This window comes from Lissotriton helveticus, chromosome 7 (genome assembly GCF_964261635.1).
Source record: "Lissotriton helveticus chromosome 7, aLisHel1.1, whole genome shotgun sequence".
Taxonomy (NCBI): Eukaryota; Metazoa; Chordata; class Amphibia; order Caudata; family Salamandridae; genus Lissotriton; species Lissotriton helveticus.
In genome coordinates, this window is record NC_136068.1 from 1,544,932,505 (window position 1) to 1,544,952,156 (window position 19,652).

Here is a 19,652-nt window from a genome sequence, read left to right on the forward strand (position 1 = left end):
ATAACTGTATATGCAAGTAAATGGATGTTTGATTCTTTGTTGGCATGTGTGACTGTGTGTGAGTGTTGGAAAGGCGATCCCAGGGGAGACAGAAGATGTCTGACTGCCCGCCCCGAGACTCACCTCTCTCTATGGAATAGGCCGAGCGCCGTAGGGAGGCCTCCTTGGCGAGGCTCCTCTCCTACAATCGTACCAGCTGAGCAATCACACTACTACAGATGGACACCACACGACGGAATATTTACAAGTATCTTTATATAAGAGGTGACGGTAGGTACTTAGCAGGTTAGCAGGCAGGGATCGAGGGATCCACAAAGTCGTGGTTCCGGGAATAAGGGGGTAGCGGGACAGTCTTGGCACCAACTAGTGCGTGGATAGTTCAAGGGGGCAGGCCGCGACAGCGTCAGCAGGGCCTCGAAAGTGGTTCAGCTTGGTCGGGCCGCGACAGCGTCAGCAGGGCCTCGAAGATAGTACAGTTCGGTCAGGCCGCGACAGCGTCAGCAGGGCCTCGAAGGTGGTTCAGCTTGGTCAGGCCGCGACAGCGTCAGCAGGGCCTCGAAGGTGGTTCAGCTTGGTCAGGCCGCGACAGCGTCAGCAGGGCCTCGAAGGTGGATCAGCTTGGTCAGGCCGCGACAGCGTCAGCAGGGCCTCGAAGGTGGATCAGCTTGGTCAGGCCGCGTCAGCGTCAGCAGGGCCTCGAAGATAGTTCAGCTCGGTCAGGCCGCGACAGCGTCAGCAGGGCCTCGAAAGTGGTTCAGCTTGGTCGGGCCGCGACAGCGTCAGCAGGGCCTCGAAGGTGGTTCAGCTTGGTCAGGCCGCGACAGCGTCAGCAGGGCCTCGAAGGTGGTTCAGCTTGGTCAGGCCGCGACAGCGTCAGCAGGGCCTCGAAGGTGGATCAGCTTGGTCAGGCCGCGACAGCGTCAGCAGGGCCTCGAAGGTGGATCAGCTTGGTCAGGCCGCGTCAGCGTCAGCAGGGCCTCGAAGATAGTTCAGCTCGGTCAGGCCGCGACAACGTCAGCAGGGCCTCGAAGATAGTTCAGGTGCAAGAGTTTGGATCAGAATCAGCCGCGACAAGGTCAGCAGGGCTTCGACTCCAAGATACAACTGCCGTCCTAATCCAGGGCTGGCCCAGATATAGGACTGGAGTCCTTTGATGTCCGGACCCTCGCGCCTGGGGGTCCGAGGGGCCGGTATGAAGGTGTCCAGACACCCAGCAGGGGGGTGGAGCCAGGGCCCAGGGAGGCTGGAGGGCGATCGACACCAGGCGTCCGGGGATGGCTGGAGGCCCATCGAAACTCCCCTCCTCCGGGATCCGCCAAGTGGCCACTCTACCACCTGGGAGGATCTTGGTGCCTCGATGTCGGGGCTTCGCTGGGGCCGGGGCCAGGGATGGCTGCGGCCACGTGCTCGGGACGTGATGTGCCCAAGATGGGGCCGGAAAGGGTGGCCTGGCATGGTCGCCAGACCGGCAGTGTTGGCGAGCAGGGTCCGCTGGGATCCCAGGGGGTGAGAGCCGTGGGTTGCCAGGGGGGCTGCTCTCGTCGATGGTTCGTGTCCAGGGGGGTCGACGGCGGGTCGACGGAGGCCGATGTCGTCCTGAGCCCGCCATGCGGGAGGGGTAGGACTACGCCACGAGGCCGGGTCCAACACACGTCCCCTCCAGCTGAAGGCGGGGAGAGTCACCCATCTTCCTGGGTATTCTCCTCGTCGAGGCGGAAGAAGCGGGACAGGCCGTCAGCGTTGGCGTGGTCGTTGCCAGGGCGATGCTCCACAGTGAAGTCCATCCCTTGGAGGGAGATGGACCATCGCAGCAGCTTTGGGTTTTCGCCACGCATCTGCATCAGCCACCGCAGGGGCCGGTGGTCAGTCTGGACCCGGAAGTGGGTACCGAAGAGGTAGGGCCTGAGTTTCTTGAGGGCCCACACGACGGCGAAGGCCTCTCTCTCAATGGTGCTCCATCGCTGTTCTCTGGCCAGCAGCCGCCGGCTGATGAAGGCCACAGGATGGTCAATCCCCTCGGGGTCAATCTGAGATAGGACCGCCCCAATGCCGTGCTCCGAGGCGTCGGTCTGGACTACGAACTCCCGGCTGTAGTCAGGGGCTTGGAGCACAGGGGCGGTGCACATGGCTGTTTTCAAAGTCTCGAAGGCCACCTGACACGCGGGTGTCCATGGTACTTTCTGGGGCCGGTTCTTCGAGGTCAGCTCAGTGAGGGGACCCAGAATGCTCCCATAGTTCTTTATGAAGCGCCGATAATATCCAGTGAGCCCCAGGAAGGCTCGGATGGCTGTCTGGCTGACCGGGGGTTCCCAGGCCAGGATGGCGTCAATCTTGGGTTGGAGGGGAGCCACGTGGCCGCTCCCCACTTGGTGTCCCAGGTAGGTCACGGACCCTTGACCTATTTGGCACTTGCTGGCCTTTATTGTTAGTCCGGCCCGTCGGAGGGCCGTCAGGACCTCCCAGAGGTGCTTCAGGTGCTCGGCCCAGTGGAGGCTGTACACTGCAATGTCGTCTAGATAGGCGGCGCTGAATTCTTCTAGCCCCGCCAGCACTTTGTTCACTAGTCTCTGGAAAGTTGCCGGGGCGGTTTTCATGCCGAAGGGCATCACCTTGAATTGGAAGTGGCCATCGGGTGTGGAGAAGGCCGATAGGTGTGAGGCCGATCTGCCAGTACCCTGCGGTGAGGTCGAAAGTACTGAGGTACTTGGCGGCTCCCAGGCGGTCGATTAGTTCATCTGCCCGGGGGATGGGATGTGCGTCGGTTCTGGTAACAGCATTTAGTCCCCGGTAGTCGACACAAAACCTGAGTTCTGGAGGGGTGCCAGGTGCGACTGCTTTGGGGACCAGGACAACTGGGCTGGCCCAGGGACTGTCGGAGGGTTCGACCACCCCCAGGGCCAGCATTTTGATCACTTCTGTCTGGATGCAGGCCCGAACTCGGTCGGGAACTCGGTAGGCCCGGTGTCGCACTGGCTGGCTGTCCCCGGTGTCGACATCGTGGACACACCACTGGGTAACCCCGGGGGTGAGGGAGAACAGGTCTGTAAATTGCTCCAACAGCTCTTGGCAGTCTCGGCGCTGTGCGGGGGTCAGGTCGGAGGAGAGAGAGATTCCCTCGACGGAGCCGTCTTTCTCAGCGCCCCTTAGGAGGTCGGGCAGGGGCTCGGAGTCGTCTTCGGCCCCATCATCGGTAGCTAGCAGCAGGCTCAGTTCGGTGCGGGCAAAATGAGGCTTGAGCCGGTTGGCGTGCAGAACCCGGAGGGGGTTTCGGGGTGACTCCATGTCCACGAGATAGGTGACGGGGCTCTTGCGCTCGATCACTTTGAAGGGGCCCGACCATTTGTCCTGGAGGGTACAAGGTTCGACTGGGGTCATGACCCAGACCTGCTGGCCGGGCTCGAACTCGATGGATGAAGCGTTCTGGTCATACCAGCGTTTCATGTCTTCCTGACTGGCCTCAAGGTTGGCCTCGGCAAGGGCCCGGAACTTCCGAGTCTGGCTTCGGAGGGTCAGGAGGTACTGGTAGACATCCGGCGGGGCGTCTTGGACTGTAGTTTCCCAGCCTTCTTTGACCAGGCTGAGGGGGCCTCGGACAGGGTGCCGGTACAAGAGTTTGAAGGGGCTGAACCCCAGGGATTTCTGTGGTACCTCCCGATAGGCGAACAGGAGGCAGGGCAGCAGGACGTCCCATTTGCGGGGAGGGGTTCTTCTAGGCCCTGGATCATCCCCTTGAGAGTTCGGTTAAACCGCTCCACAAGTCCATTCCCTTGGGGGTGATACGGGGTGGTGAACTTATATGTGACCCCGCACTGTTGCCACAGGGACCGCATATACTTCGATATAAAGTTTGTGCCCCGATCGCTCACGACTTCTCGGGGGAACCCCACTCTGGAGAAGATCCCCATCAGCGCTCGGCCCACCACGGGAGCTGTAGGGGGATGGCTTCGGGATAGCGGGTGGCATGGTCCACCAGGACGAGGATGAAGCGATGCCCTTGAGAGGTTCGGGGGTCCAGGGGCCCCACGATGTCGATTCCCCACTCGCTCGAAGGGAGTGGTCACCACTGGAAAGGGTTGGAGCGGGGCCTTCATCTTCCCCCCGCTCTTTCCGCTGGCTTGGCATGTCGGGCAGGTGCGGCAGTGGTTATGCACGTCGTTGCGCATTTTCGGCCAGTAGAAATGGGTCACCAGGCAGCTGTAAGTTTTGTCCTGCCCCAGGTGCCCGGCGAGGGGCACATCGTGTGCCAGGTTCAAGAGAAAGTCTCTGAATCGTAGGGGGACCACCAACACTCTGCTGGCCCCCAGCTCGGCAATTTTCTGTTCACTGTATAGGAGGCCGTGGTCCCAGTATATCCAGTGGGACCCCGAGGTGTCCCCGGCAGCTTGGGCTGCGGCTTGCTGCCGGGTCCCCTCGAGGGAGGGGCAGGCCTTCTGTTCCTGCCGGAATTGTTCTCGGGTGGGAGCACCCTCCTGGTGCCATTGGGCTAGTTCGGGTATGTCGCTGAGTTCGGCGCTGCCTTCTCGGTCATGCTCTGATGGCTCGAGCTCGGATCCTTCATTGACTGCGGGCGGTGGTGGCGCGGGCCACTCCGGCTCTTCAGTTGGGGTGGCCTCGGTTGCCGCCGGGGCCCGGGCAGTCATAGATCGGGTCGTAGCGCAGACCCACTCTGGTAGTCCCATCATTCCTAGATGTTCTCTCCGCTCGACTTGGGCCCAGGGAGAGCTCTCGAGGTCGTTTCCGAGGAGGCAGTCCACGGGGGCGTCGTCCCGGACGGTCACCTTGAGGGTGCCCGACACCCCCCCCTCGCCCCCCCCCACTCGAAGGGGATTCGGGCCATCTGACACAGAGTCTCGGAGTTGTCGGCGGCCCTCACGGGGCATCGCACGTTGGGTATGATCTGTTCAGGGGTCACCAAGTGGCAGCGGACGGCCGTCACACTGGCTCCCGTGTCTCGGAGGGCTTCGGTCCGTCGTCCATTGATGTGGACCCACTGACGGTATTTTTGAGTGTTGCTAGGTAGAGGGGCTTGGGGGACCATGCCTCTTTCGCCCAGGCAGGCTAGGGCCATGGCGCCTGTTCATACTCGGTCTGATCTTCATTGTAGACCTCTTCGCATTCTTCTTCCCCTTCCCCCAGGGCTGCAGCAGCGAACTGGCGGGTTGGAGGCCCGGTGGTGCCGGGGCGCTGGTTCATGGGGCAGAGGGGGTCACTGGCATAATGACCGGGCCGCTGGCATCTGTGGCAAGTAATGTTCGGGCGGGGCCCCGGCCGTGCTGGAGGGGGTCCTCTTCTGGTCAGGGTTGGCGAATGTTTATTCTGGGGGGACCCCCGAGGCGGGCTCCGGCCCGGGGCCGCCGGGAAGTCTCGGCTCCTGTTCTGGCCTCCTCCGCCGCCACGCTGGCGGGGGTGCCCCTGGCCGTTCCGTCCCGTTTCTCCTATCGGGGCCCGGGGGACCCGGGTGCTCACCCATCGATCAGCCTCGACGGCGAGTTTTCGGGGCTCGGTCAGCTTGCTGTCGAGGAGATGCTGTCTGAGCTCGACAAAGCAGTTGTTGGAGAGGTGCTCCCAAACGATGAGGTCGAACAGCTGCTCGTAGGTGGACACTTTGCTGCCCTTTATCCATCCTTCCAGGGCCCGGCTATAAAAGTTTACGTATTCCACCCACGTGGTACCGGGGATCTTTTTGCAGTCTCTGAACCTCTGACGGTACATCTCGGGGGTGAGGCCATACCGGGTGAGCAGGGCGTCCTTCATGTGGTCATAGGAGGACATCACTTCCTCGGCCAGCTCAAGGAGGGTGTCTCTCCCTTCGCTGACAAATCTCCCCCATAAGCCGGCACCCCAATCTTTTCGCGGGATGCGGTGCGCGGTCATGGCAACTTCATACGCCTTGAACCATTGCTGGATATCGTCATTCTTGTAGTATTCCTTGACGATATCTTTGGGAATGTGGACCTTCGGGTCGACAGGAGGTGGAGGGTCCCGGGTTATCGCGGCGCCAGCCTCTTCGGTCTTGGACTTGATCTCTAGTTCTTTGAGGCCACGCTCGTGTTCGTACTTGAGCTTTTTTTCTTCCAACTCCCTTTGCCTCCGCCTCTCTTCCAGATCTCCTTCTAATCGTAGTTGCTCAATGGCGCCGGGATGCCCCCGGGTAAGCTGAGCGCGTTACAAGTTTCATATAATAATAATAATAATAATAATAATAATGGCCATTTTCTTTTCTGCTAATTGAAGTTCTCCATCCAGCCGGAGTCGGGCGAGCTCTAGTTCAAGGAGCCGACTCCTCTCTCGCTCGCGGGCGTCTTCGTGGGAGAGGCCCGGTTCTCTGTTGGCTGTTCTTTCTTCCACTGGGGCTATGACCGTACTCGGGGGTACTTCTCTGATAATGTCAGCGTTAGCCGGGGGTGGGGTCGCTCCGGTCTCCACCCATGTTTGCAGTGCGTCTTTGAAATCGTCTTTTGTGCTTAGTCCGGTGGTAGCGATACCCAGGGCTTTGCAGAATTGTTTGAGTTCTTTATGGGTGTACTCCTCCAATCGTTCCTTCTGGAATTCTGTGGTCGTTCCGGTTTCCTTAGTAGTCATCGTGGTTGTGGGTCTCTGTTAGTAGTGGCGAATCACTCGCTGTACGATTTGTGCGGGCTCGGATCCCGTCGCTTGCCACCAATGTTGGAAAGGCGATCCCAGGGGAGACAGAAGATGTCTGACTGCCCGCCCCGAGACTCACCTCTCTCTGTGGAATAGGCCGAGCGCCGTAGGGAGGCCTCCTTGGCGAGGCTCCTCTAAGGTGGTTCAGCTTGGTCGGGCCGCGACAGCGTCAGCAGGGCCTCGAAGATAGTACAGTTCGGTCAGGCCGCGACAGCGTCAGCAGGGCCTCGAAGGTGGTTCAGCTTGGTCAGGCCGCGACAGCGTCAGCAGGGCCTCGAAGGTGGTTCAGCTTGGTCAGGCCGCGACAGCAGGGCCTCGAAGGTGGTTCAGCTTGGTCAGGCCGCGACAGCAGGGCCTCGAAGGTGGATCAGCTTGGTCAGGCCGCGACAGCGTCAGCAGGGCCTCGAAGATAGTTCAGCTCGGTCAGGCCGCGACAACGTCAGCAGGGCCTCGAAGATAGTTCAGGTGCAAGAGTTCGGATCAGAATCAGCCGCGACAAGGTCAGCAGGGCTTCGACTCCAAGATACAACTGCCGTCCTAATCCAGGGCTGGCCCAGATATAGGACTGGAGTCCTTTGATGTCCGGACCCTCGCGCCTGGGGGTCCGAGGGGCTGGGATGAAGGTGTCCAGACACCCAGCAGGGGGGTGGAGCCAGGGCCCAGGGAGGCTGGAGGGCGATCGACACCAGGCGTCCGGGGATGGCTGGAGGCCCATCGAAACTCCCCTCCTCCGGGATCCGCCAAGTGGCCACTCTACCACCTGGGAGGATCTTGGTGCCTCGATGTCGGGGCTTCGCTGGGGCCAGGGATGGCTGCGGCCACGTGCTCGGGACGTGATGTGCCCAAGATGGAGTCGGGCCGGAAAGGGTGGCCTGGCATGGTCGCCAGACCGGCAGTGTTGGCGAGCTGGGGTCCCGGGGGGGGGGAGAGCCGTGGGTTGCCAGGGGGGCTGCTCTCGTCGATGGTTCGTGTCCAGGGGGGTCGACGGCGGGTCGACGGAGGCCGATGTCGTCCTGGGCCCGCCATGCGGGAGGGGTAGGACCACGCCACGAGGCCGGGTCCAACAGTGAGTAACTATGGATGAGTGGCGGTGTGTAACAGGATGTGTAGGTGAATGAGCACATATGATGAGTGAGTACATGTACGAGTGACTGTATAGGACTGTTGGTGAATGAGTGGATGTGTATGTTCTTGGAATTACTGAATAGGTTGTTGTAACTGGTATTGGTATGTGCATTGTTTTGAAAATGTTAGTTTCTATTTTTGAGTGTGTGTATCAAAGGTTATATTAGGGTGAGAGGAGGTCTGCCACTCTATTGCAAGGATGACGTCATCAGTGATGTAATATGTGACGTCATCAGCAGTGCATTGCGGGCGGGCGAGTTATAGTTAGCTGAACTAACCATAACGGGGGAATTTCGAGGGTTTGTTATGAGTGAAATGTCCAGCTAACTATAACTCCCCTGAAACCTATGTTTTTTTCAGTGAATTTCTAAGCTTTTTTAAATGCTAATTCCTAACTATAACGTGCCTGAAACCGATGGGTTTTTCAGTGAATTTCAAAGGTTTTTTAAATGCTAGTTTTTAACTATGCCTCCAGAGGTAGGACATGTGAAGAAAGAAGAAAAAACGCACAGAAAAAAAAAAAGAAGATCCGGAAAGAAGCAGCAAAAGTCTTCAAAGACGAAGAAAAATGCAGGAAGAAGGAAGACTTGCAGAAAAACCAAGCAGAGTTGCAGAAAGAAGCCTTGTTGCAAAATCATCCTGTACCCTCAACTTTTTCAGATGGGTACTGGTGATAACTGAGTGACTAACCAGTCCTAGAGCCAGTACTATGCTAAAAGACACATAGAATACAGTGAAAACACCTACATAAACTAGGGAACACTATGCGTTGCGGTACCCCTGTGATCCCCTGGCCTCCTCTGTAAGACCCTAGTACATAATAGGGCAGGGGGATTAAAACTACCTCTTAAAACGCACCACAGGGCGCATTTGCACACTGATGAAGGGGGGGCGGGGGGCCTGAGGTGATGTGTGCAAACACGCCTTGTGGCCATTTTAATTTGGGGGATAAAGTCCCCTTGAATCCTCAGTCCCTAGGGTCAAACTAGTCCACTAGGGACCTCCAGTAAGCGCCATTGCAGAGAGGTGTAAAAAGGGGCACGGCCTGTACCACCTCTCTGCAACGCAGCGGCGCTTACTGGAAGCACCTGATGGGCTAGTTGGCCCTCAGGAGTGGAGGGGAATTATTTCCCCAACTTAAAACACACCACAGGGCGTGTTTGCACACGTCCCTTCAGGGCCCGTCCCCTCCCTTCACCACTGTGTAAACACGGCCTGTGACCGTTTTAAGTTGGGAAATTAAGTCCCCTTGAATCCTGAGGGTCCCTAGGGTCAAATTAGCCCACTAGGCACCTCCAGTAAGCACCACAGAGCTGTGTTGCAGGGAGGTGTAAAAAAGGGACGTGGCCTCCGAACACCTCTGCAACGCAGCTTCCTGGAGCATATTGGACATACCTGGTGGGCTAGTTGACCCTCCGAATTTAAGGGGAATTAATTCCCCAACTTACAACTCGCCAGGGGGCGCGTTTGCACAATGGTGAAGGAAGGGGGTGGGGCCTGAGCTGACATGGCATGTCTGCAAACACGCCCTGTGGTGCGTTTTAAGTTGGGGAATTAATTCCTCTTCAATCCTGGGGGCCAACTAGCCCACCAGGTACCTCCAGTATGCGCCAAAAAGCTGCGTTGCAAAGAGGTGTTCAGAGGCCATGCCCCTTTTTACAACACTCTGCAACGCAGCTCCGTGGCGCTTTTTTTGCGCCGGATCCTCCGCGCATCCCGCGATAAAAAAAAAAAACAAACATATTTTTGGGGCCCTGGTGGTCCTTGTGGGACCCCCTAAGCAGGCCTAGGGAGTCAGGGTGTTTCTACCCTGCCCCCTGTTCGTGTTTTGCCAACACTTCCTGGTTTGGAGTGTTGACAGCCAATTAGAAAGCCGCTCAAGGTCGGGAGGGTCCACGGATCCTCCGCGGCCATAAATATCGATATTTTTTAAAATTTGATTTTCTCAGCAACTACTGAACGGATCTACACCATTTAACAAAAAGGTCTCTTTCTGAACCAAGCGCTGCCTTTTTGCCAAATTTGGTGTAATTCCGTTCAGCAGTTCGGGCTGCAGCCGTGTCTAAAGTTTCCTATGGAAAATTGCATGGGGAAAACACGTTTTGGGACCCCCCCTTTTTTCTCGGCCCCCACTTGCCGAATCACCCTGAAACTTTCAAGATGGGAGCGGACCGGAGCGGCCCACGAGTTTTGAAAATTTCGAAAATTCGTCAACCGGCGCCAAAGTTATTGGGAATAGAATGTTGTGATTTTCCTATGGTAGCTAGGTCCTAACTAGAACTACCTACGCCAGTAGGTAATATATCAAGAGCTTGACTCCCGAAACGCGTTGATGGATGTAACTCTTAAATAAATAAGCCTGAACCAACGATATCCTTGCTCGAGTGCCGGATGATTTCCTTGTGTTAAATGAATGGATATCCTATTTTGAATATATATATATATATATATATATATATATATATATATATGTGACAGAGGAGTGGGAACATTACAAAGTCATGATGAATCGTACAAAGGCAGATGAGAAATAAAGAAATGCGAAAACCTACTGTTAAAAGGACAGTTCTTTCGCAAAACATGTTTAGTTACAAATCTTTATCTGCAGGTAAAGTTAAAAAGAATTACATTAAAAAAAAATACTAACTTAGCACATCTTCTCCTGTCCATTTTGTTTTATTTGCATTCTCCTATCTGAAGCACAGACTATTGTTTCTCTCATGCAGCTATCTGTGTAGGAGATCTTTACAAAAAATATATGTCCCTCTATATGGTTCTCCATCTAGAATTGCTAATTCAAAGGACTGAAAATGTTGCAAGTTCATCCTCTTTGGAATAAGTGATTATCTGCTTTTATGTTACTGGATGTTCATAGGACTTTAAAGACGCCACTCATAAGCACAACTCTCCTATCTTTCAGATATCACTGTCCTAACATTATAGTATTCTGTTTTGTGGGGCAAGGTGGGATGAGGAAGGAAATTGGAGGAGGAGGGTCACTAACAAAATAAAGTCTAAGAGTTTTGTATTGGTGCATTTGATTTATAATCATTAAAAAAATATATTTAACCACTTGGATGCTAATGACAAGGGTAACTCGCTTCTCAGGCAAAGCTAGTTTGAGGTAGAAATTATAAAACCAAGAGACTGACATTTCGTTAGTTCAAGTTATTATGTGTGCTATTTAAAATAGCTTAAATCGTCAAGCTTGTAATGTCATCAAGACCAGTTCTTTTGATTATTTGCACAGGAACGACAGGAGAAGGCTATTGGTCTGCTTACCTACCTGGGTCAGAGTGCAGCAGAGGCCCAGACTAGTCGGCCCTGGTACCAGGAGGCTCCCGAACACCGTAAGAAGGAATCTGCAGACCCAGTCAAAGATGAGAAGCTAAAGGGGAAATTGGATCCTTTGCATGAAATGGAGAAGTACTTGAAAAAGAAAAGGGGTGAGAAAAAACACAAGAAGGAGTCCAAGGACCACGGGAAAGAGAGGCACAAGAGAGCCAAGGAGAAAAAAGCTGGGTAGGTGAGATTCATGATGTTGGGGCTGGTAACTCGTCATTGGTCAGGAAAGTGATTGCAGTAAACGCCAGGAGTGGAGATTGTGAAATGTGAGCATGGTGATTGAAACAATCAATCAAACAGCATTTGTAGAGCACAACACTGTCATCCTTATGGGTATCTGGATGCTATGTCTGAGTCGAAGAGCCAGGTTTTGAGTCCTTTCTAAAGTCTCCCAGTGAAGGGGCAGTACAGAGCTGGAGGGGAAGGCCGTTCCATGTCTTGGCAGCGATGAGGGAGCAGCCACTGCTGTGATGGATGAGGGGGGAGGGGTGTGCAAGGGTGAGAGAAGAGTAGCACAGGTGTCTAGATGGTTGGTGGACGTTCAGTCGGTGGTTTATGTAAGCAGGTCTGAGGTCGTCGAGGGCTTTGTAGGCGCGCGTTAGGATATTGTACTTGCATCTCTTCTGGATGGGGAGCTAGTGGAAGTCTCTCAGGTAGGGGACGATGTGGGTTTGTTTGGGAAGGTCAAGGATGAGTCCGGATGCAGCATTCTGTATGGTCTGGAGTCTTCTGAGGACCTGAGTGGAGATGGCGGCCTAGATGGTGTGGCCGTAGTCGAAGCGGCTGTTGACAAGGGCCTGAGTGACTGTCTTTCGGGTTTCGATCCATCTGAAAATTCTGCAGAGCATGCGAAGAGTTTGGAAGCAGGAGGAAGCAATTGTGTTGACTTGTTTCATGGTCAGTTGGCTGTTGAGGATGATGCATGGTCGGTCGGTGTCAGTGTAGGTTTGAGTTCAGCGGGCCACCAGCTGTGATCCCATAGGTTGCTGTTCTTCCCGAAGATCAGTACTTCAATTTTGTCGGAGTTAAGTTTGAGGCCATTGTCTCTCATTCATTTGGCTACATTGGTTATGGCGTTGCAGAAGTTGGTTTTGGTTTTGGAGGGGTCCTAAGTGAGTGAGAGAATCAGTTGAGTATCATCTGCAATAGGAGATTATGTGGTGTCCATGGGATCTGAAGACGTCTGCGAGGGAGGGTGTGGGAGAGATTCTGTAAATGTTGAACAGGATGGGGCTGAGGGATGATCCCTATGGTACTCCGCATACTACATCTTTGGGTGCGGCGATGAAGGGAGGCAGTTGTATTCTCTGTGTGTGTTCTGTAAGGAAGAAGGCGATCCACTTGAGGGCGTCTTTCTGTATGCTTATGTTGTAGAGTCTGTTGATGGGGTTTTGTGGGAGATGGTGTCGAACGCTGTGGAGAGGTCAAGTAGGATCAGGGAAACAGTTTTTCCGATGTTTGAGGCATGTTCTGATGTCTGTGGCCGAAATCAGCATGGTCTCAGTGCTGTGGTAGGAACGGAATCCTGGTTGTGAGGCATCCAGTAGGTGGTTTTGTTCCAGGAATTCGTTGTGTGACAGAACATATGTAAAGCTCAGTAAGTCTTAAAACACTGCATGGTTTAGACTATTGCCTGGAACCTGAGTAAGGTGCTTGTATAGTGTATTTTTGCACTCAAAGTTATAAACCTTCCTGACATCCCCCTTTAACTCAGACTAACAGGAAAGGGCTCCTGCCACAGAAGAGTACTGGGCACCATTACAACTACATTCAGTTTTATATATTTAACATTGAATGCCTAGACCTTCATATACAGATTTATTTCCAAAGCTACACATGTATAGAAAAGAACAAGGTAGGCTGATGGGTTTTCGGAATGAAGGGGTAGTTGAACTAGGATTCAGGAATCACTGTGTGAGAAAAATGTGCTTGAATGTCTAGGTCCCCTTCCTACAGATTTGATTTAAAATAATTCTAAAACCCAGACCTGTGGGAGATGACAACTTGACTCTGCAGAAATCTGGCTCAATGCATTCCCCAGGAATGCTAGTCCAATCCTAGCAACTGTTCGAGAGCTAACGTGAATCACTACATGCTTGCAAAAAAGCACATGCCCCTGCACAGGTGGCTGCTTTACAGAACACATATTGTGGGCCTTGTCACTGAAAACTTATGACTTAGCAAGTCTATAGTTGTTCTGAGGAATGTCCTAATTGTGTAATGCCTCAGGTCTATTTGTAAGAGTGCCACCATAAAGTCACTTGTGTCTGGGTACTCTTCAGCAAATATAAATACAAAAAAAGTAATATAGAGCATTTCCACTTGTTAGTAAACCGTATACCCGTATCTAAAAATAAGTCAAAACAACTCCATTCTGATTCTGTCCTTGTTGTCGGGCCAAGTATCGTATCCGATCTCCGCAAAGTCTGAAACCTCTGTTTGTCTCCAGAACACCGTGAGGATTTCTGTTCGGCCTGCTTTGCATTCCAAAATAAGAAAACTCTTCAGACCCCATGTGCACGTCGGATTGCCCCTGCCGCCATGACACAAAGAGAAGAGGTAGAAGTGACTCCAGAGAGCAGGAAGAGTTGGATGTTGAAGAGATCGATTCTCCAGGCATAGTAATGGAGGTGGCCTTTCCAAGTGGAAGCATCCGCTTCGAGCCAAATGTAGAGTCTGAAGAGCCTCTGCAAGTCAACCGCCTCAGAAGGTTGCAGTGAGTACAGATGTTCATATAACTCTCTGCTCAGAGACGCAAGCCTCTAGTTCCCAGGCTGCTTATGAGGCATCCTATGCATCACTTCCTTCTGACTATGGTCCACACCGGCATGCAGAGATGGACCCAGCGCCCAAGACAGACTTGACGCTGAAGCAACAGTCCGAGCCTCGACCGCAGCTTTGCCTCCGACCCAAGGCTTATCCTCAGCCAGCCTTGGACTCAAAAGGGCTGGAAGCGAAATCTTTGGAGCCAAAACATTCGGAGCGAGACAGAGTTTGGCGTCGAGACCCGTTGGCTCGAAGAAATCAGAGCAGAGGTCCACTTCATCGCCCTCTGGTCTGCGAACCTCTTCAGGCCCATCAAGACTGCCTTCCACTATGGCAGCCTTTGCTGCTCGAGAGGAATTGGATCAATTCTCAAGCGGTTGCAGGAACTCTTGGATGCTTGACAACAGTGCATTCATATCCAACCAGGCACCGGTCAAATTCTGGCAAAGCCTCCACTTGTACCAAAGGCCTCTGCTCCTCACAAGAAGAAACTCACTTTTGAGGAGGTCATCAACCGACAGGAACTTCCAGCCCCCAAAAAGCAAAAGAGAATTGACAGTGCATCCTCTTCCCCTGTCTTCTGCACTTTCACCTCTTTCCCTGCCTCCTCCTCCTTCTTCACCTGTGTCTCCTAACTGACATTGAGGATTGCCACATCATTCGCCTACAGGCTCTTCATATTCTGGGGGTTGGAGCAGTACTGGCTCCCATATGACCACCCTCATGACTCATAGGGTCCCGACCCATAGCACGACTATGATGCTGAGCACCCCGTGAACATAGACACAAAGCTTAACCTACTAAGCAGTCAACTCTTGATGATGTCACTTTGCACCATGAGGTGTTACACAGAGCTGCCACTTTGAACAATATAGAACTCCTTGTGCAGCAAGAGGAGGAGGATTTCCCTTTTGGAATCCCTCTCCTCCACCCAACGCTCTTTTCAATATCTCCCCATGCTTAAGGGTGTCTTCCAGCCTGCCACAGAGATTTTTAAGAACCCTGTCAAGGCAAGAGAAAGTACAAAGTTTCCCCTAATGGCCATGTGCCGTTTACATCCGTGGCCAATTGCCCCTTGATTCTTTGGTTGTTAACACAGCTAGCGAGCATGCCAATACTCATGCACTGCCTCCTGACCGGGAGAGCTAGAAAATTGATGCAGGGGTAAAGAGAGTAGCACGCAGTCTGCGTCCCATTGGAGAATTGAAAACTCAAATGGCTTGCTCTCCCGCTACAACAGTGCACACTGGGACCAAGTGACAGACCTGGCAGAACACGTCCCAGAACAGTACTCTAAGAAGGGACAGCAGTTGGTGGCAGAAGGGAAGATCATATCTAATATTAACATCTGCTGCGCTCTGGATGCCACGGTTACAGCCGCTGGTGGGATTAATACTAGTGATCTGTTAAGACTTCATGTCTGGCTGCGTGTTTCAGGCTTTAAGCCGGAAGTGCAGCAGCACCTACTCAATGTCCCTTTTGATGGTCAGCATCTCTTTTGGCCCTCGGGTAAATGCTTGAGAAAATCAAAAAGGACACAGACAGATAAAGCTATGGGTGCTCTTCAAATACAGACCCCCCGACCCCGGGTTCCTTGCGGCGCACACAGTTTTGCTCTGCATCCAAGACCCCCACTCCAGAAACCTTCTACTCTCACAAAGCCAACCGAGCAGCCCCCCCCCCCCCCTCGTGAGGTTAGTATATAAGTGGGTATGGGGCAATTACCAAAAAGGTTGAGGTAAGGGCACCGTCCCCCCAAAACAGTGACATCTTACAACTTTCCCTCAATTACTCAACACTGGTCGGGGGAATATTACAGGGATTTCTGCCACGCTTGGCGGAAATCGCCACAGGCCGTTGGGTTCTAGATATAATACAGGAGCGGTATTATTAGAACCCATGCAAACACCACCAAACATTCCCCCTCGTCAACACAGATTATCCAAACCACATCTGCGCCTCCTTTCACAAAGAGGTACAAGCCCCCCTGGACAAGGGAGCCATAGAGCCTGTTTCACACCACCTCCGCGGAAATTGTGCAAACTCTCTGCACTTTCTAATCCCAAAGAAGGTCGGCTCCCTCATGCCCAACCTAGATTTCCAGCCTCTCAACAAATGTATTCTGTCGGAGCACTTTCATATGGTGACTCTGCAGGGCGTTCTATCACTCTTACAGAAAGACGACTTCATGACCGCTCCAGATCTGAAGGGTGCCTATTCCACATACCCATCTACCCAGCACATGTCAAGTCAAGTCATAAAATTTGTATAGCGCACTACATACCCAGAGGGTTTCAAGGCGCTTAGGAAGGGGAGGAGGATTACTTGTCAAATATCCACGTTTTAAGCTGCTTTCTGAACGCTAGGTGGTTCTGGGTGAGGCGAAGGTAAACGGGGAGTGAGTTCCATGTTTTAGCAGCCAGGTATGAAAAGGATCTGCCTCCCATGGTGGTCTTGTTGATGCGAGGTACAGTGGCGAGGGCTTGGTTGGAAGAACGTAGTTGGCGGGAGGGGGTGTAGAAGGACAATCGTGAGTTGAGGCAATCTGGTCCGATGTCGTAGAGTGATTTGTGTGCGTGGGTAAGCAGTCGGAAAGTGATCCTCTTATTGACGGGTAGCCAGTGGAGGTCTTTAAGGTGACCAGAGATGTGTTCGTTGCGTGGGATGTCTAATATGAGCCTGGCTGAGGCGTTTTGGATTCGTTGGAGTTTCTTCTGGAGTTTTGCGGTAGTGCCCGCGTAGAGGGTGTTTCCGTAGTCCAGTCGGCTCGTGACCAGAGCGTGGGTGATCATAGATAGCGGAGGTTTGTGGAAACTGGACATAGTTATCAATTCGAAGTGCTCTCCTTCTGGGTTACCACTGCTACAAGTGTCTTCACCAAATGCCTTGCAGTGGTGGCCGCTCATCTCGGGAGGAACAACATCCATGTGTGCCTTACCAAGACGACTGGCTGATCAAGAGCGCCACGCAACAACTCTGTCTAAGAGCACACTCAGACCACAATTCATACCCTGGCGAGTCTGGGTTTCATCATTAATCTGACTAAATCCCACCTTAAACCCCTTCAGATACAGCCTTTCCTTGACGCACAGGTAGGACAAGCTTATGCCATTCCAGCCAGAGTATAAGCTTACCAAAGCTTGTTGCTGCTTGTTCAGCTAGATCAGCAGGTAAATCAGATCTGTGATATGCCTTCTAGGCATGATGGCGTCCTGCATAGCGATAATCCCTCGTGTCAGCCTCCATATGTGTTCATTATAGAAGTGTTTAGTAGTACAGTTGTCTCAAGCGGAGGATCATCTAGAAGATCTAGTGTTGCTTTGGGCCCGTACACATTGCTGTCTGTAGTGGTGAAACACAAATAGTTTGTTGCGGGGGCAATTCTTCCAGTACCCAGTTCCGCTAGAGACCATCACAACGGATGCCTCACTCACTGGTTAGGGAGCTCATCTTTTACTGTTCAGGGTCATTGGTCCTCTACCCAGCAACTCCTTTTTTATGGGAGCCGCTCACAAATCGATTATATACTTACACTGGCCCCGGAACTACCTTTGATGTTTACCACCTTGATTAGGGTATCTCCGATCACTCCCTGGTGTGCGCCACCTATGACCGTAGGAAAAGACAGAGGGTGGCACTTGTCTGGTATCTCAAGTAACCTTGTATCCAAGCGGGGTTCCATGAGACCATGGAGCACTACTTTAATGAAAAAGAGGGTTCAGTAGAATCTGCACAGATGTTGTAGGAAGCAGATAAAACTGTCATAGGAGAGCAGGGAATAGCACTGATAGCGGGGCATAAACATAAAAAGCAAGTCCGGCTAGAAAACCTCAAGATGACTCTCGACACGGTGGAATGACCTTTTATGTATGCAGTCATGCAGAAATTGGGATTCAACCCTCGCTATATCTCTTGGATACGGCTCCTGCATTCAGACCCCCTTACTCAAGTAACAGTGAGTGTGGGCACCTCCGGCGAGGAATGAGGCAGGGTTGTCTGCTTTCTCCCCTCATATTCGCTTTAGTCTTGGAGCTGCTTGCGTCCTGGATCCGAAGCGAATTCATGGATTGCAGATTGGGAGGATAGGATCTTCCTGTATGCAGACGATATCCTGCTTTACTAAGCTAACCCATCCTCCACTCTTGACAAGGTGATGCATGTATTCATACTCTATTGTCTTTACTCAAGCTACACCGTTAACTGGAACATTTCTTTGATCTATGTCTTCCATGGCAGCACTTCACCTCCCTGATTGCTGTGGGACTCTGGTAGTCATGACAGGGGTTTCCTCTACCTCGGAATCTCCGTAATCAAGGATTCAGATGCCATTTTATATGCATAATCTCGAGCCACCACTTACACGCCTGCAGAGTGATGTTTAACACTGGAGGACATTGCCTCTATCTTTGCTGGGGAAAGCCGCCCTGTTTAAAATGATGGCCCTCCCCTGCTTTCTCTATGCATTGAAAAATACACTTGTCCCAGTCTCACAATCCTACTTCCAAGCCATAAACGCGCAACCCAGATGCTTCTCTGGGATCGCCCCTCCCTGAATAGCTCTTCGGAAACTGTCAAAAGGCTTGTATGAAGGTGGGATTGCTCTCTCCAACCTCTAAAAGTATAAATAGGCGTCACAACTAATTGTCGTTAACCACTGGGTTCATCTTCCGGGAACGAACTGGCCTATAGAATGGACAGTAGAAACATGCAATCCAGGGGTTACTTAAGAGCCATCTATGGGTGACCATACACCACACCCCTCACGACAGCGACCGCACCCTCTGGCACACCTCATCGAATGCTATGAGTTGGTGGAGTAGGGTCACACAGGTTTCCCCCCTGTGGGACCCTGGCTGATTGTGCAATCTGCTCCCACAACGGGACTTTGAAAAGTGGGACCACATTGGCCTGCCTAGGGTGGGTGATGTGTGTAAAGTGGGTGAGGTGCTCACATTTGCAAAATTACAAAAGGAATACCAATTGGCGCCCACTGAGCCCTACCGCTATCTGCAGATCTGTCATGTTCTGCAAAAGGTGCTCCCGAGAGGTGTAGACCTCCCCGAATCCTCCCTATTAGAAGATAGGTTGCTGGATGACTACATGCCCCTTGCTTACCTACGAAAAATTGTTACATTTTAGCCCATTTGCAAGAGAGTTGGGTGCAAGACTTGGGCAGTTTGGAGGACGATGAATGGCCTGAGGCTTTGGCGTACCCTAGGTAGGTGGCTATATGCTCACGGTTTCTACGACACTGCTGAAAATGGGTAAATCGGAGACTGCACGCTGTCCCAGGAAAAGTGGGCAGGCAGTAACTTTTTATATGCTATGGAGCTGCCCGGCATTTCGGGGGAATTAGATAGCTGTGATTGATTAATGATAGAAATTGGATTTCTGGTTGGCTAGAGCAAGCGCCTAAGCCAGGCAGAAACCATCATTCTAGTCAGGGCAAGGGAATTACACACAGAAGATAACCCCTGCTCACCCCCTTGGTAGCTTGGCAGAGCAGTCTGGCTTATCCCATAGGCAATGTGTAAAGCGTTTGCACAACCCACTCACACAGCAGCGACACACTAGCGGCCCACCACAAAAGAAACTTCACACATGGTTATATAAATACTAGCCTTTGTATTACTCATAAAACACATTTGAATGGCTCAATAAAGAACAGAGAGAGTGGAGGCACAGCTTGGCTCAAGTACAAAATGGCCGCTGCTCCTTTAGACCTCCGAGCTACTTACCATGTCCCCCAAAAATACTGTGTATGAACCCCA

General features: G+C 52.7%; 1 protein-coding gene across 1 annotated transcript in view; it reads left to right on the forward strand.

Annotated features, from left to right (window-relative positions):
• LENG1 (leukocyte receptor cluster member 1) overlaps window positions 1-19,652 on the forward strand; it is a 58,182-nt gene that overhangs the window by 18,149 nt on the left and 20,381 nt on the right. Inside the window, exon 3 of the mRNA XM_078654996.1 lies at window positions 11,021-11,292. Coding sequence (XP_078511122.1) covers window positions 11,021-11,292 — 272 coding nt within the window. The remainder of the gene's footprint in view (window positions 1-11,020; window positions 11,293-19,652) is intronic.